The following is a 16,579-nucleotide window of genomic DNA, read 5'->3' as shown; positions in this document are numbered from 1 at the left end:
AAAGCTTCACATTAGAAAACTGGTAGCCTAAATGAAAAAATCTCCCTACAGTCGGTGGGTTTTAACTTTTTCTTTTAAGTGCAGCAAAGCTTGGCAAATTTTGTGGTATATTCTGAGCAAAACAGTTTCTTCTTTCCCATGCATTTATATAGGAGCTCCTGAGCTAAGACTTCTCCTTGGGTGTAGAAACTACTTCGACCATCACCCAATAGATAGAACTGTTTGTTTAGATTGCTTTATGTACAATAGCATATAATGTAAGAGCCGAAATGATAAAGACATATATTGCTTTCAACTTTATTGCAAGAATAATATGAAAAACATCTCCTTGAACTGACAATAGCAGTAATGAACACATTAGTAATGTTGCGGCTCGAGCGCTTTTTAAATCATGTCAGTCACGAGCGCAGTCACAACAGTTCCTGTCTGAAGTGCTTTTGTTTGAGCTGTGGCTGGTGGCAGCACTAGAAGGGCATTGGCCCCTTGGAAGCTGAGCAGACGGCTGCTGATTTGGTTTCCTGTGCTCCTAGCCACGGGGAGTGTACAGTCCTCCGACCAGGACAGCGCTGCCCTGTGGTACTCTGGTCTTGGGTCCAAGACTATGTCCTCGGCGAGCTGCGGAGAGCCCAAAAAGAGAATCCCAGAGTTCTATGCGATTTCATATACAGTCTGAACTTGATATAATGAATTATTGGATACTATGACAAACGTATTTTCATGCTGAATACAACTTCAGTATAACAAGGTTCAACTAACACTTGCCTTGTGTAACATTTCTAATATTCTAAACGATTACTTTTGCTTGTAATATTGTGAAAACCGTTGAACGGTAGAAATGAGAGGCTAAGCGGGAGTCTAACTGCCACTATACAATTCCACTGCGAAGAAAAATGAGCTTCAAAAATGTTTATATCTTACGACCCAAGCACACTTCAACTCACCTTTGCTTTGACAGATGTGGGATGAACCGTGGCATGTCCGGACATCTTTCGGAGAGCAGGCAAGACGTAGAGCTGGCATGTGACGGCTGCTGACACTGGGTTGCCGGGAAGGCCAAAGACAAGCTTGAGCTTGTCACCATACTTGAGAGATGCAAACGCTGTTGGCTTCCTGCAAGGAAATGGTGATGCCTAAAGGTGCGCACATAGGCAGCTCCAGGTATTGCTTGTAGCCATGAATTGGTGTTTCACACACTATGTAGATCGTGAGGTTAATCCTGGAAGCAAATGTGACAGTACTAAACTACAGGCTCAAATTTGTGGCATAACAAACTTGAAACAATGTTACGGGCTGCACAGTGAGTGATGCAAAGTAAAACGAGAGACCTATCATAAAAGGAACAGACAACCAACTGCTCGGAACATGAATCGAGATAACCCCCGCTGATGGAATGATTCCCTATTCTAGTGGTTAAAACGAGCCTTGTTTTTCTCATTAAACATGGATTTATATTTTTTTATTCATCACTAAAGGTTACGAAAAATGACCTTTGGCACCCCACGCTGCAAAAACATGAAGCCGCATAAGAGGTCCGCCACCTGACCTCCTATTAGTGCACACAGTTCCCAGTCTTTTCATTAGTATTGAAATGCAGTGTAATTTTTATTATAAGCTTTTCCTGACTTACAATGTACAGATAAGCCTTCGTTTGTAGTGAGCAGAAAAGTGACCCTGCCTTCGCCTTCGTTTTTGATGAATTGGCTTGACTTGTCTATCGATAGAAAGACGACCACGGGGGCCAGCTAGCCACGAAAAATGCGGTACAAATATAAGAAATGTCTGTACAAGAACACGAACTTATTGCACGAGCTTTCTATATTCAAAAGTGTTCAAAAAGGTCAAAATGTAGGCGGTTAACCACAGTTGCAGTCACTCCTGTGAAAGCAGAACGACGGGTGGCTTTCACAAATTGCGAGACGGGCTATCGACATTGCTCTCACTTCACAGCGCTGCTGGAGGACGGACTCTTACTTTTCTAGAAGCTGCTCAGATTGAAAAAGTCTGCTTGCAATATATCCACGTGCATTTGGAAGTAACAGTAAGCACTAACTGTAAGTAACCGAAAGATGTAAGCACTACTGGGGTGAGCTTTGCGTTGTGCCATAAAAAACTAGGTAGTTAAATATCAGTTGTCAGTCCCTTTAAGAGTGGTACATGGCAGTGTCGAAGAAAGACCAAATGAGGACAGGTATTTTAGCTGAGATTACAAGGAACAAGCAGAGTCGGACAGGTCACCTAACAACAAAAGGATCACAGTACAAATTAACACGAGTAGTGCTGAAGAAGTACTCACATGAAATATTTGACATTTATTTTGCAATTAAATAAAATTTGAAGTGCTCAAAATCATTAAAAAAGATATTGGTAAGAATCTGAACGCCATAATTTACTATTGTACTTTCTTCGATGAGCCTGTTTCTGTTTTGGTACGCAAAAGGTGGATGCATCATGACGTTGCAATACACTGGCTTGCTTCATTCCTGTACCACAACGTCAGCAAATTTTGCTCTGTGTGATGACGTCTGGTCTCACAATTTGAGACCAAACTTAATATCAAATTAAAATATCTAAAAGTAGCTTTTTCTGCCTTCATACTTGCTAGGTGTCACACTTTTATGTGCAAAGTAATTTCTACAACGTAGAACCCATGTGTGTCAGTACATCTTTAAGAGTAACAAGAAGGAACGCTAAGGTGAGGAAAACCCAGTTGACGGTGGTGGACAAATTAATCAGAATAGAATATAACAGGACAAGGAGCCTTGTGCATGTAAGGTTGATTAAGCTGATGTGGGATACATGTAATGGGAGATATTTGGTACAAGCCTTTGTTCTGCAGTGGACTTGCACAGGCAGCTGGTGATAATACTGTTGCGCATTTGTGATGAGAAGTTCTGCCTGTGATACGGTGACTCAAGGAGCAGACTCGTAAGTCTACTAACCCAGGCTTCATGAGGACTCGTCCAAAGTGGATGATAGCTGAGAACTCCTTGACAAGCACTGCTTTGAGAAGGTCCTAAGGAAGTAACATGGGCCTGTCAGGAAACACACATCAGTAGACGAGGGGTGATTTTACCTTCTCTCCCATAGATACGCCTCCTGACGAGACGACCACATCAGCTTTTTCAAAAGCAGCCCTCAGTTTCTTTACGTGGTCATCAAACCTGAAAGCATAATGGAACTGTTATGAAGAAATTTGTTACTTTTCCTTAAGCTTTCGGGGCTAGCGGCATTGTCTTAGATGGCAGAATTAAAATCAGCCACATAATCTCTGATGACAGAAACAGACCATGCGACACGACTCCAAAAAGAACAAAAATTATCATGACAACATACTCGTCACGTGCAATTCCGGCATCATGTGCGGGAAATCCGTTTTTTTCCAACAATGTGATAAGTGTCGTCTTGTTGCTGTCCCTTATCTGGCCCGGCTTCAGCACACTGCCTGGGGCCACAATCTGTAAAAAAGGAGGAGGAGAAGAAAAAGAGGACCAGACTCTGCAGCCATGAGTCAATGACTGCACTAAGCAGCTCGCAGCACTATTGCAATGTACTTATTCACAAGCCCTAGCAATCCCAGTCATGCAACCAAACAAGCATTTACATAAGCAAAGCTCAAGTTTGGTCTCCACGTTTGAATGCCAGCTGTTCAATGGCACTTACTAATAGATCCCAAATAGACAGTGAGGATTTGCACTAAGCACAAATACATTGTGTATTTGTATGGTGTCTTTTCGCTGAAGTGCCTGAAAATGCCTAAAATAAGGGTGGGTGAGGTATCTCAGCAATTCCTTCGAAGTAGCTTCAGCATTGTGCTGGACATTTATAAAGCCGTAATGCTAGTAATTAGACAGCCAATTAACAACAAATCACTAATTCACTTTTAACAGTCTTGTCAAGTTAGGGACGTGTTATAGAAGCCAAGTCTAGGCTTTGGCACACTATTCTGTGTGTGTGCATGTGCACATGCATGCATGATTGTGCATATATGTCAACGACAAAGTTCATCATCATCATCATTGTAGTTGTTATGCCAACTGGTGTCCCATTACACCTGTAGTATGGAATGACATGGAGAATGAGTAGTCTTTCTCTGTATACTGCACGCTGTTGTGCAATAAGAGAGTGAGAACAGTACCTCATTTCCAGTGGAGAGGACGGCCACTCGAGGCAATCTGTACACTGCGACCACGCTTGCACCAATCGTGGCAAGCACACCCAAGTCTGAGGGGTTAAGCTTCGTTCTTTGAGCCAAGACGTGCTGCCCCCTTTCAATATCTGATCCCACTGGACTGCAAGATAAGGCATCGGCTTACCTTAAAACACGGCAATAAAAATCCAAAAAGAAAGAAAGAAAAAAGAAAAGAAACAGCACATAAGAAAGAAAAACACAAAAGATCCAGTGTTCCTAACAAGACAGGTTCACAGAAAATGGAGCTGAAGTGAAGGCAAATATTGGCCCGATGGAGAAGTCCTCTTGTCAACATGTTGGCTCCTGAGATGCCTCTCGTTCGACTACTGCTGACTGCTAAAAGACCAGTGTTGTCACTTTAGCAGATTTTCTACTTTATTTCTGGCTGCGTCAGCAGCGAGAATGTATATTTAAGCAGAAATTTTAGTGACGTTTGCGCGAAATTTTTTCATCATGCTTTTAGTAGGCTCATAGAAGATTTCATGGTTTGTAGTGGCTTTACTGGAATTTTCTGCTTTAGCAGCAAAACTGATGTGTTTTGTAATGATAGAATCACTGTTAATACAACCGCTCTGACACACTTTGTAGTGTAGGACAAGAAACTTCTGAAATGTATTCAATAAGCTGATTTAGAAAAGACACAACCATATGTTTTCACCGGCATACAGCTCTGCGAGAAAAAGTTGTGATTTGGAACAATCTAATAAACTAGGAAAAGCAATTTTATCTGTTTAATTTTGAACACCAGCTCTTCGAGAGTGACACTTGATAGTAAGGATAGCTTACGAATGCTACAAATACAGCTTTTGAAGTTTTGTAAAGTGTGCTACAAAAACAATGGGCAACACTTTAAATACAGACCAGAATGGCACTTCAGGTGTTGCAGGTCCTAGGCCACTTGAACTAAGCAATTAACAGCAGGGTCACATTTGCAGTGATACTTCGCAAGTGCCCCAAACAAAGTACTTCCTCTACGCACCGAATATCCTGTCCAACCACAGGAGCAGCTATTATGTTCACTTCGAATTCCTGGGAGCCCTAGCAAGGCAAGGAGACAAGTGTAAGCAAGTGAGTCAAATTGTGGCTTTATCCAAGTGCCGTAAAAAGACTGGATTTAAAAAAGGCTGTCTACTTGCATCTTCTGACGCACGAACAAGCTCAGTGTCTTCTACTTGCACCACAGCATCACATGGATCTGGGACTGGGGCACCCGTGCTGATCCTTGCACACTGTCCTGGCTTGACGTGATGCAAGGGCTTCATTTGCAAAAAATGTATTGTAAGTATTCCTATTTGAGATCTGGGCCAGTTATAACGCAATACTATTCCAGTCTGTTTTTATTCTGAATTGGGCATTAGCCCTCAGTGATAGGTCAAAATGTCTTGGGCTCTGCCCATATTGGCATGGCACCTGCTCATACGGGCTGGACTTGAACCATTCTGGCTTATCACAGAGGGCTAATGACTAGTTTTGGATAAAAACAGATTGGACTAGTTTTACGTTACACCGACCTTGGTTATGAAACTGCAACACTTACATTGGAGCCTGCTGGGACAGCGTCTATCACCTCTCGCAGCCCGTCGCCATCTGAAGCTGTTGGAGAAATCATTATGAGAGTGATCAAAAGCCTATTATTCTTTGGGTGAGACAACCACACAGTCTTTGGCCTGTGGCAATGGCAAGTTATTGTAAAGGTGGGCCTTATGTAAGAGAACAGTTAAGCTGTTCATGCGCTTTCACAGTTTGAGCTTCACCGATTGCAGACAAAAAAGTAAGCACGCTTTCTACATACTTACCAATCACAGCATAGCCATCTTTGATAGATGCTGGAAAAGGTGGCAGGGGGTCTGAGGCATACATATCCTTTGATAGTATTCGTCCACAGGCCGCTGCAGGGTCATTTGAAGTGTTGGGCACAAATACCATCGTCTTGGTTGCATATTGCTATAAGAATACCTTGAAGTGGCACCAGCTCGACATCCATCTCGGAACACTGCTCCAGCACTATGGCTTGAGCTTCAGGAACAGATATCAGAGGATAGGGAGAGTGCCTTGGTCGAGAGGCGACAGTGGTGCTTAAAGATCCCTCCACCGTGCACTGACAGCCTTGTAAAGAAGTGACACAATAATATGCATGAATGCATTGATTACAAGTGGGATGACTTTTGTGCTGCTTACCGTGGCTCACAGAGGCTGGAGATCCAGATACCTATCGAAAAAAAAGAAAAAAGGAGTGAAAGGGTAACAAAAGTATACTTTGTTTCATACAGGGCAGGAAATGCTACGAAAGCTAGAGAGACTTCTCTCACTGCTTGCATTCACAACCTAATGATAGTGCATCATATATGAAAGAAAGATGTAGGTAGGTGTCATGTAATTCAACATAACATTGTCTCGCACATCTGTCTCAAAATATGATGTAATAATTACATGGAAGGCATAGAAGATATGAACCTATTTACCACAGAACAAGAGGAGTGGCACAATGCTGGAACCAGCAGCAGCTACAGTGTACCGATTGCCCTCCTGACCAAAACATGGTACGAAAGGAGACCAAAAAGTTTTGCCACTTGGCTATAACCAAATATCTGACAGTGATCTCTCTCTACCTTTTGTTTAGGTCATCTCTGCAGCCCAGCAAGGTCTCAATATCGGGCCTTCCAGTTTGTTACTTGGTCTGCATCAGTGAGTCAAACATGGCATCCTCCCACAATTTCAAGCTCAAGTACTGGAGCGTTTTCAAATTTTTGCGTGAAGAAGGAAGTTCCACCAAAGAATTCCATAGTAGGATGGTGAATGTGTATGGCAGCGAATGTCCTTCATATGCTACAGTGACTCGGTAGTTCACAGAGTTTAAACGTGACCCTGTGCAAGTGGAAGACGACCCAAGGTCAGGGTGGCCGACCACTTCAACCGATTTGGACCATTCAGCCTCAGCAGAGAGTTTTATCATGAATAATTGCCAAATCAAGGTGCCCGAAGTTGCGAGAGAATTTAACATTTCTTATGGCAGTGCTTTCACTATCATCCACAGTGTTTTGGGTATGTTGAAGATCTCGGCATGATGGGTGCCACAGAACCTCTCAGCGCAAGATCGACACCACCGCATGCATTCATCAAGGGAACTTTTGCACCTCTATTAGATTGACCCAGAAGATTTTCTACCCGCCTTGTGACTGGGGATGAGACGTGGCTGTATCATTGGCACCCAGAAAGCAAACAGCAGTCTATGTAGTGGAGGCATTCGGGGTCCCCAACCTCCGAATAAAATTCAAGACCCAACGCTCAGGGAGGAAAGCGATGGCAACACTCTTTTCGGACGCAGAGGGGATCCTGCTCATTGAGTATTTTCAAAACAGTAGGACAGTTACGGGCGAGTACTAGGCCAACATTCTTCAAAAATTGCATAAAGCCATCGTGGAAAAACGCCGAGGATTAGAGACAAGTGGTGTCCTCCTCCTGCGTGACAACGCCCAGATTCACAGGCCTTGTGTTGCCTAGGCTGCCATTCGAGAGTGTGGCTTTGAACAGCTGGACCACCCACCCTATAGGCATAGACATGGCCCTGAGTGACTTTTACTCATTTCCGAATTTGAAGAAACATTTCAAGGAAACAAGGTCTGATGACTTGAACTCGCTTAAAACTTCCATAGAGGAGTGGCTTTGCAACCAGGAAGAAAGTTTTTTTTTTTTGCAAGGTATTAAAAGCCTTCCAAAAAAATGGGAGAAACGCATTAGTGCGAGGAAAGATTATGTTGAAAAATTATTTTTTTTCCCCGAGGTCTGGCAGTTTTTCTGATATGCAAGTTGCAAAACTTTTTGATCACCCCTCATATGTCGCATACACTGGAAGTACAAAGCTGCACAATTAATACATAATTTCACCTAACCTTACATCCAGATGTTGTAATATATAAAGCAATTTCATATACATTGCCACATATCAAAAACACTTGCACGGTAAAATGCACAGAGCAAGATTTATATGACCACACTACTTGCGTGGCTACCTCAGCATTGCCTGCTATGTATGAAATATAGTATATTAAGGGGAGATGCTCTGTGAGGCTCCATTTCTCTAAGTAGCGAGGCTAATCGCTTGAAATTATATGGAATAGAGGGTTTCCTACAATATACATAATATTCCTATATTCAAATATGCTTTTAGTTTTTGTAGAAAAAAATGTATGCTCCTTTGAGCAAACTTGCAATTTCAAGTTGTGGGGTCTGATATGGGATTCTCACACCGTACTCTTGGGACAAAGGAACGACAACACAGTAGTGCAAACAATCACAAGGGCATTTATTGCACCTTTCATACATCAATGCCTGCTAGCCGAGTTGCTATCCACAAAACATGCCGATGGGCGCGCGACAAATCTAGAAGTCCGACTCGCCGCGTCCTCGCGAGCGAATACGTTCGCTCCATGCTGGATCCCAACGCCTGGTCGTTCGCGTGTATAGTCACGCGAATCGTGGCGCGTTCGAAGGCGGCCACGCGAGGCGGTCTCGCCGAAGCATCGGTCGGCGCGCGGGACGGCACGTCCGTCCTGCTCGCTTCCCGAACCCCCAAGAGCGCAAGCGCCTTCCTTTCGGCGCCCAAGTAACCTCGCGGCGTTAGCAGCGCAACAATCGCGCCATCTCTCGCACTGCGCCTGTACCATTCCGACCGCTGCGTGTGCGGCGAAGCCGCACTACAGGAGACGCGCTATGCGGGAAAAACATCAGGGGAGGCGCGAGGGTCGCGCATCCCCGCAAAGTTTAGGAGGGTGTTATCAATATAGCCTACATTTCTCCTTTTAGACCACGGATTGAAAGTAAGCAAAACAATAATTATCTTCTAGCTATATACTTAGAAAAAGTGTTGAATCTTGACTATCATTGTTAAATATTTTAATGAACAGTTTCATAAAATGCAGAGAGGCGTTGATATTTGCATTCTTCACCTTCTTGTGCATGCACATACAAAATTTGGCTGAGATTGAGTCCCATTAAGTTCAAGAATTTTTATGCAAAAGAGAGAACCAGTCTAAAATTTAAGGAAGAGAAAAATTAGAATAAATATTTCTAAAAATGTTTATTATTGACCGACATGATCAATCTGCATGAAATTTGGCGGGAATGCACACCAGTCTGTCTAAATATAAATGTGAAACTAAGAATTCTCCTGGTGCATTGTGATCAACAGTGATTGAACAAGAAAAGCTGCTGGAGTCCTCACGAAGACACATCCCCTTGTTGAAACATTGGCTCCAGCAACATTCCTTGTTCAACCACTGTCGATCCCTCCATCTTCCTGTCAACATCTGCAGTTTGAATCCCGGCATACATGGCACCCTCAGACCCCTTGAAAGCTGCCTAGCACAGCAATCAATGCTTTGTTGTCCCCGTAACTGAGAAAGGAGGCGAACTGGTGCAGGGCGACATATACGACAGTGTCCTCCTCCAGATTCAGAGTGCAGTCTCTATCTCTGTTGCATGAGTTGAGCGGTCTGTGGTCTTTTCGAGGGTTTGTCACACACTCCATCTAAACCATTTACAATTGTGTCTGCTGCAGCCGTGGCAGTCGCTGGAAAAGACTTCGAAATGTAAGCACGCTAGGGTGGATCCCTAATCGAAGCAACCAAAACTAAAGCATAGAATAGAGAACCAACTAAAGTCCCTCTGCCTTCGGGGCTTTAACCGAAACAGCCATAGAGAAAGAAATTAAACAGCCCCGATGCGCCGCGCGCACTTGGTGGCCAATGAAGGGGCAACAATCGTATACACGCATGCACCATGCACCACGTGATCTAAAAGCAGCACCAGGACGCTTGAATAAAATAATAAATATATCACTAACTAAATAAATAAGCTTTATAGAAAATTTTCTTTATTAAATGCTATATAAAAAGCTGTTTTTTTTCCCACTTTCTGCTACTGCAATACGAAAATGTCGTAATCACTGTCTGCAAATGGAAAGTTCTCTCTACTCCGGTCGAAAGTAATGACGAAAAAAACGCGCGAACTCAAAGAGCGATTTCGCAAATCCAGCTCGGAGGACGCCAATAACCATTGCCAGTTCATCAGTGCGCGAAATTGCGATGTATTTTTTCATATACATGCTTCGAGTAGAAAAATATTTTGCAGTCTTGATTGGAGAGGCGCCTTGATATATATATATATATATATATATTTACATGCGTAAATGAAATGGTCAAGCGTAAATATTCAACCGGAATCACAAAACAAAATTTTAGAAAGCAAATGCTATTTTTCAACCCCCTTGAACCCAAAAGCAGTGAATTTACGGCAACGAGCCAGTACATATGAACCCTAAACAAATATGTCAGGTGACGGGTTAAGAATTGTTTCCAAAGCAGTGTGCACAATTCCTTGTGGAATTCTTAATAGCATCTGCTAGCATACTTGACTTGAAGCGCAAAAGAACACGGGGACAGAGAAAAGGAACACCAGACTGGACGAGCGCTCGTCCTGTCTGGTGTTCCTTTCCTCTGTCCCCGTGGTTTTTTGCACTTCAAGTCAAGTATGCAGTTTCACAAACTCCACCAAATTTCAGCTCTTATAGCATCTGCTAGACATACTACGCACAGAGAACAGAAAAGCAGCGACGTACAGAAAGTGAACTGTGAAGCTTGTCAGTCTTCATTTTTCGCTCCTGAAGTTGATCAACTGCATGTGGAATAGCGAGACTCGCAAATTCGAAGCACTCCTGCAAGAATATGTCGAAGTTCAGAGTAACGCTGACAACATACTTTTAAAGATTTGTTCTCCATGCTTACCTGTGCACCTTTGCGGCTTCCTGGGAGGTTGATTATGAGAGTCTGGTATCGAATTCCACAAACAAGTCTAAAAGAAAAGAAGCAGTGCCCATGGATTGGGATCATGTGTACAAACAATCACAGTTGAGTGCAAAAGTCTAAGGACCAGAGGCGCTGCTAAAAATTTTTTCTTAGCAGCCTAGGCATAAACTGAAATTAAGTGGTACTACCTACATGCACCTGTTTGACCAGCATCATGCATTAATACAATTTCACGTTGCACGACTGTGCTAGAAGAAATTTAAATTTTGTGCCGATGCTGTGGTCTCTAGACTTTTGCACTTCACTGTGCACCATACAGGTAAGCACGTGTTTTGAGTGCAGTCGACACAACAGACAGGTTTGTAAGAAAAATAGAAAAGCAGCCGAGTCGGAAACTATCCATCTTTGCACAGCGCACAAACTAACAAAGACAACAGAACAACTGTTGTCTATGTTAGTTCGTGTGCTGTGCAAAGATGGAAGGCTTGTAAGCTTATGACTGCAGTTATACAATCCACGTTCAAGTGAACGACTCACCTAGAAAGCATTGCCATTGGAGTGATGCTCAGAGATTTTTGGATAATAGCAATTGTGATGCCTGGAGCTTCTTTCATTATAACTGCTCTTGTAGCCTGTTAGTTAAGGATTTATGTGAAATCTTACAACAAACAGTTCAGAATAAATAGATGAAAAAATTGCAAGTTAATGACCTCGGGTGTAACATCTCTTGCCGAGAAACCTGTGCCACCAGTCGTTAGAATGAGGTCGACCTTCTCAACGTCACTCCAATTTAACAGTGTCCTCTGCAAACAAACAATGAGTAGCAATAATCATCGTAATGTAATAGAGAATTGAATGGTATAACTAACTTGGGAAGTAATTTAACACAGGCAAGCAGGGACAAGAGAAACAGCTTGTTTTGTGAAAACTCGCACATTTAATGCTAAATGTTCATGTCTACCATTCCTGCTAGAAATGCCACTGTCACACAACTCCTTGTAAAAAGGCTTTCTCTTTATCCATCAGATTAACAGATGCTGTGGTTACAGTTGTAGGTGAATGAACAGTTGGCCATACAAGTGCTTGAAATTCAAAAAAATAAACTGTTGAAGCTAGTGCATAGTGTTGTCAGCGTCTTCCTCTTGTCCCTGCCTGCCTGCATTAAAATGCTTTCCATGTACGCTTGCCAATATGTGTAACATGCAGCTGTGCTTTGGTATACCACAGGTTGAAGAAAGGGGTCCTTGAATGACTTGTCACTTACCTTGATGTCTTCAATGTCGTCTGGAACACATTGTCGAGCGACAACCACTCCGTTTATCCTGTGCAAGAAAAACAAAGCTAAACTTGCAGTCATTTCAGAAAAGTATGTTCTAGAAACCTCCAAAGCATGCGCACATACAGTGTTTTTGAGTTCACCATGTGTTCCAGGTTCCCCCCACTGGTATCTTCAGCTTCGCCTTTGGAGCATCGGTCGCTCACTGGAAGAGCATGCATATACTTTTAACCACAAGCAAATTACTTCTGTGTTTAGTAGCATTCGTTATGTGTTCAAGTGTACAAGGAAGCAGCACATGCCAGCCACACTTGAAAGTACAGTGTGGCTAAATGTTTCCTAGTTTAAGATGCCGCACAAGGTGGCAGCAGTGGCAGATGTCCCACAAATATTTCTGCTATCTCACATACATGGTTGTTTCAGCTACAACTTTGAGTATTCCTTGAAACAGTGCATAGAGATACAGGTTATTTTTCAAGCTAAACATTACAGTTGAGCTGGCGTACATAAATAATTGTATGATAGAACCATTGATCAACTCTTCAAGTAATTCATCCACTAATTAACTTTAAAAGAGTTAGTTACTTTAGTGCAGAAATTGCAATTGTAGAATTGAAGTCATTCAGTGCTCAATAAGTAGGAATCATGAGACTATCAGTTTAGATATATTTGTCCCAAAATTTGTCAAGAAATACACAGCTGTGTTCCACATACTGTTGTGCTGCATACAGTTCTTAAGGCTGTCTGGGAAAACATGTAAGTGGAATGCCATGTACTTTCGAATTAAAGATGCCACCCGCATGTTACGTAACAAGGGCATAACTTCTAGCATAGATTTTCATTTCAGATGAAGGTAACTGATCACAATTTTATTAGCAGGATGCATTGTTGGGCAAGTTGGTTCATGTATTTGGAAAGATTGGGTGCGCTTTGTAGACAATCACGAGAAATGTCTGTCCAGTCTTCTTCCTTGTGATTATCTACAAAGCGCATCCAATCTTTCCAAATACAATTTTATTAGTAAACTTCTTACTTAATTAAATAGTTGATTGCTGGGCAGGCAATTTTTTATATCCACGCCGGAGCGACTGCGTAGTCGTGAAAAAAGAAACTGTTTATATCCGTTTACACTGCTGTTAACAATTATTTAATGTATCTGCTGATTCTTGTCAAACCCCCAGGTAATCGTTCAACCTTTTCACATTTTAGGCTAACATTACGATGCCCCGAAAGCAGTGTGAGCATACGGATGTAGAAGTCGCGTCCTGTTTCACATGCTGCAATTTCGCGCCAGCTGCGTCGTTCGCAGCTGCAATTATTGAGAATGCGAACTTCACACATTGCCGTACTAGTACCCTCCATGATGTTTACCGCCGACCAGTAAGCTCGGAAGAGCGTCGCAAGGGGGCTTTATGCCGTAAACGCATGCACCAATCGCTCTGAATATCTTGGCGTCGGCCCGCCTTGGTTAAAAATCAGGCAAAACAAGCGAGAAACTTCTCGTAAAACGTTTTTTTTTTTCGTATTTGCAGAGCTCGTTACTCTATCACAAGAATTAAGTAAGCAGGCATTCAGAGTTCAGCAAGCCGAACACCAAAAACAACATTAGGGTGGCTAACAACATGCACGAAGGAGCCGACGGCACATTTGCCGCACGTGCGAATTCGCAAATGCGAAATTGCAAGCAACATCGCACAACATGAAACAGGCTGCCCATGTGCGCATGCACGCAAAAGGATCCCTTTAACTGTAAGAGACTCCAGCCAAGTTCATCAGCTGGCTGCACTCGCACACACTACACCATAGCACACACATACCTGTGAGTATGCCCGTTCTAATGCAGTGTTCGCTATCCATATCGCTCGCTGAGCAAGTGCTTTGTAAAGAAACGCACAAATGTTATACCACCAACTTCACAAAACCGTGGCTTATCTGATGGTGTTGTCGCTGCAATAACGTAGCATAAACATGTCAAAACGTTCAAAAAGGCGCGCTGAACCTACTACACCGCAGAAGGGCACGTTAAAAGACGTCCTGCACTGAAGTGGGTAATCTGAGCAATCCACCTCGTTTAAAGCTTTGTCGGCTGTCTGCTACAAAATGCTAACGCGAACTTGGCCAGCCTTTTTGCGCGTTAACAACTGCCAGGTGTGTAATGGCGCTATAAACTGGTCGTGTGTTGTGATTGTCAACGCTCGATTACAACAGCTTGCAAAAATGGTAAAAATCACGATCCTATTAGTACAATTGAAAAAATAACCTAAATTGTTTAAGCAGCTCTAACTGCGTCGGCGTGTGTTTTATTTAGTGCGTGACCTGTTTGGTGGTTTGGTCCGTATGGTGGCTCTTCGGTGCCCGCGCTCCTAAAGCCCCCCAATCTCCCAAAGTAGCGCCATTCACTTCCCTCCTCCTCCGCTCGGCGCGGCCTCGACGGTGGCGCCGCCGGCAGTGGGCCTGCCGTAGCAGACGACGGCTAACACGCTACGGGAGGAAATCTGCGGAAAAGTTCGTTCGAGTCCTGCGGAGCAGTTTTTTCAATCTAGATCTTGCTTTGTCAGTCGGTAACTGGCCTTAAGAATGTCGTGTCGGATTTGCGGAAGAAATAGAGAAAAGCACCATTATTCAAGGCGTATTTAAGGCGTAAAGCGCGCGCACGTTGAAAGTTCGTGTTGCTGAAACACGACACAAGCACGCGGTGTGCTCAGACACGCGAGTAATTACCAGAGTTTCAGGTTTTGACAGCGCGAAAGTATGTGCACGTGGTTTCGTAGGTTAATTTACGTACCTGCAGGATGCTTTTGTTCGGCCGGCGCGTGAGAGATTCCGACTGTCTGCGGTCAGCAATGCCTGGCAGCAGGGCCGTTTCTGTTCCGCGCCTTTTAAAGATGTACGTAGCTCATGCACAGGTTGTGGTGGCCATGAGCAACGTTTTCACACATAGGCGGTATAGATAATTTTAACAACTTACCAGCATATGAAATCGTTATTTATTTATTACAGTGCAAATGGTTAGAATTTGATAGAAAAGAAAGAAGGAACTTGATGGGACAACTGGAAAGAGGTTCAGAAAATAATTATCCCCCTCCCTCATTGGCACCAGCAACACTTTTGTTGAAGTGCTAATTTTATCTCTGTATACTACGTGCGTCTGTATTCTTTTGCGTTGTAAGTTTTCACAAGGAAGCAGTGTTGCGTTAACTGGAACAGTCAAGGCACACAAGACAGAAGAAAAGTTGATTCTTGGGTTTTACATCCCAACACCACGATCTCATAAGGCACGCCATAATGGGGGCTCTGGATTAATTTTTTTTTGCAGCTGGGGTTCTTTAACGCACCCCCAATGCACTGGACACGGGCCCGTTTTGACACGGGCGTCAAAAGAAGAGGTTGGAGGAGCCGTGTCACTTAACAAAGCCGCGCGTTCTTTGCCACTTGCTCGAAGTCAGCCCGCCCGATCTTGTGAATCCACACTTTTCTTCGTTTTGCGTTGCGCCGGCGGATGGTAAAACAAAAAGCTTTTTGCCGTCACTGGGTCTGTTGTGGCAACCGTAGGCGCAGCAGCACGGCATCGCAATTAAGCACTCGGTCCTAACACATTGTATAAAACTACCGCGCTCCTTCAAACCGCCTGCCGTACTTCTTCGCGGAGGCCCAAAAATGGGGGTCGCAGGCCCAAGATTGGGGGTCGCAGCGCGCTGGAAAGAAAAGATATACAAAAGCGCGGCGCCTGCTCTGCGCCGGAAAGAAAAAAATATACAAAAGCGCGGGGCCCGCTTTCACGTGACACAGATTGGCCAATGGGGGAGCGGAGGAGGCTGGGGCGACAGGAGGAGTGGAGGAGGAAGCGCCTGGGTGAGCGGGGTGGCGGAAAGATCTAAGAATGGCGCTACTTTTGGAAAATTGAGGGGCTTTACGCGCTCCTTCCACCCCTCAATCATTAAAAGCAGAGCCATCTCCGCCACCCTCCACCACTTCGCCCTCGTTTCTCCTAGCGCGCTCTTGCCTCTAGATGGTGGCGCCCCCTTGTTCGATGCAGCGTAGCAGACGACGCCATGCGTTAATGCGAGCGGGATGATAACTTTTAATTTGGCGCTTTTGTTTTACCTCCTATTTATTTCCTGTTACACTGAAATTACATCCGAGAGCCTTACTTCAACCATGGGAACAAGGAAAACGGGTAAGAACGCAATTTTAGAGGAAAGACATGTGAAAAAAAAAAAAAGATGTATGCTTTGGAGTCACAACAGGGATAGCGTGGGAGCACATGTTCGCGCCTCTGTACGTGTTTTCCCTGAGTACGGTTTGTGAATC

At 43.7% G+C, this 16,579-nt stretch overlaps 1 protein-coding gene across 1 annotated transcript; it reads right to left on the bottom strand.

Annotated features, from left to right (window-relative positions):
- Positions 1–270: 270 nt before the first annotated feature.
- Positions 271–14,405, bottom strand: cin (Molybdenum cofactor synthesis protein cinnamon). The gene is made up of 19 exons (XM_065434953.1): positions 14,086–14,405; positions 12,395–12,473; positions 12,257–12,314; positions 11,703–11,795; positions 11,530–11,624; positions 10,972–11,038; positions 10,806–10,901; positions 6,368–6,398; positions 6,146–6,295; positions 5,986–6,078; positions 5,727–5,782; positions 5,326–5,445; positions 5,169–5,227; positions 4,136–4,289; positions 3,334–3,455; positions 3,074–3,161; positions 2,940–3,013; positions 942–1,110; positions 271–615 (listed from the first exon to the last, which is right to left on the bottom strand). Exons 1-19 carry the CDS (start codon positions 14,123–14,125, stop codon positions 385–387), a joined length of 1,875 nt encoding a protein of 624 aa, XP_065291025.1. The 5' UTR covers positions 14,126–14,405; the 3' UTR covers positions 271–384.
- Positions 14,406–16,579: the final 2,174 nt, after the last annotated feature.

Source organism: Dermacentor albipictus, chromosome 7 (genome assembly GCF_038994185.2).
Source record: "Dermacentor albipictus isolate Rhodes 1998 colony chromosome 7, USDA_Dalb.pri_finalv2, whole genome shotgun sequence".
Lineage (NCBI taxonomy): Eukaryota > Metazoa > Arthropoda > Arachnida > Ixodida > Ixodidae > Dermacentor > Dermacentor albipictus.
The sequence above is the reverse complement of the archived record's forward strand: the minus strand, read 5'-3'. Positions and strand labels throughout refer to the sequence as shown.

What these genes read in the sequence shown, in the direction of transcription:
- cin (XM_065434953.1), bottom strand. Translation starts at nt 14,125, where the DNA reads ATGGATAGCGAACACTGCATTAGAACGGGCATACTCACAG. An exon ending in TAGAACGGGCATACTCACAG is followed by an intron (nt 12,474 to 14,085) that starts GTATGTGTGTGC and finishes ATGCTCTTCCAG; the next exon opens with TGAGCGACCGATGCTCCAAA. An exon ending in ATGGTGAACTCAAAAACACT is followed by an intron (nt 12,315 to 12,394) that starts GTATGTGCGCAT and finishes TTTCTTGCACAG; the next exon opens with GATAAACGGAGTGGTTGTCG.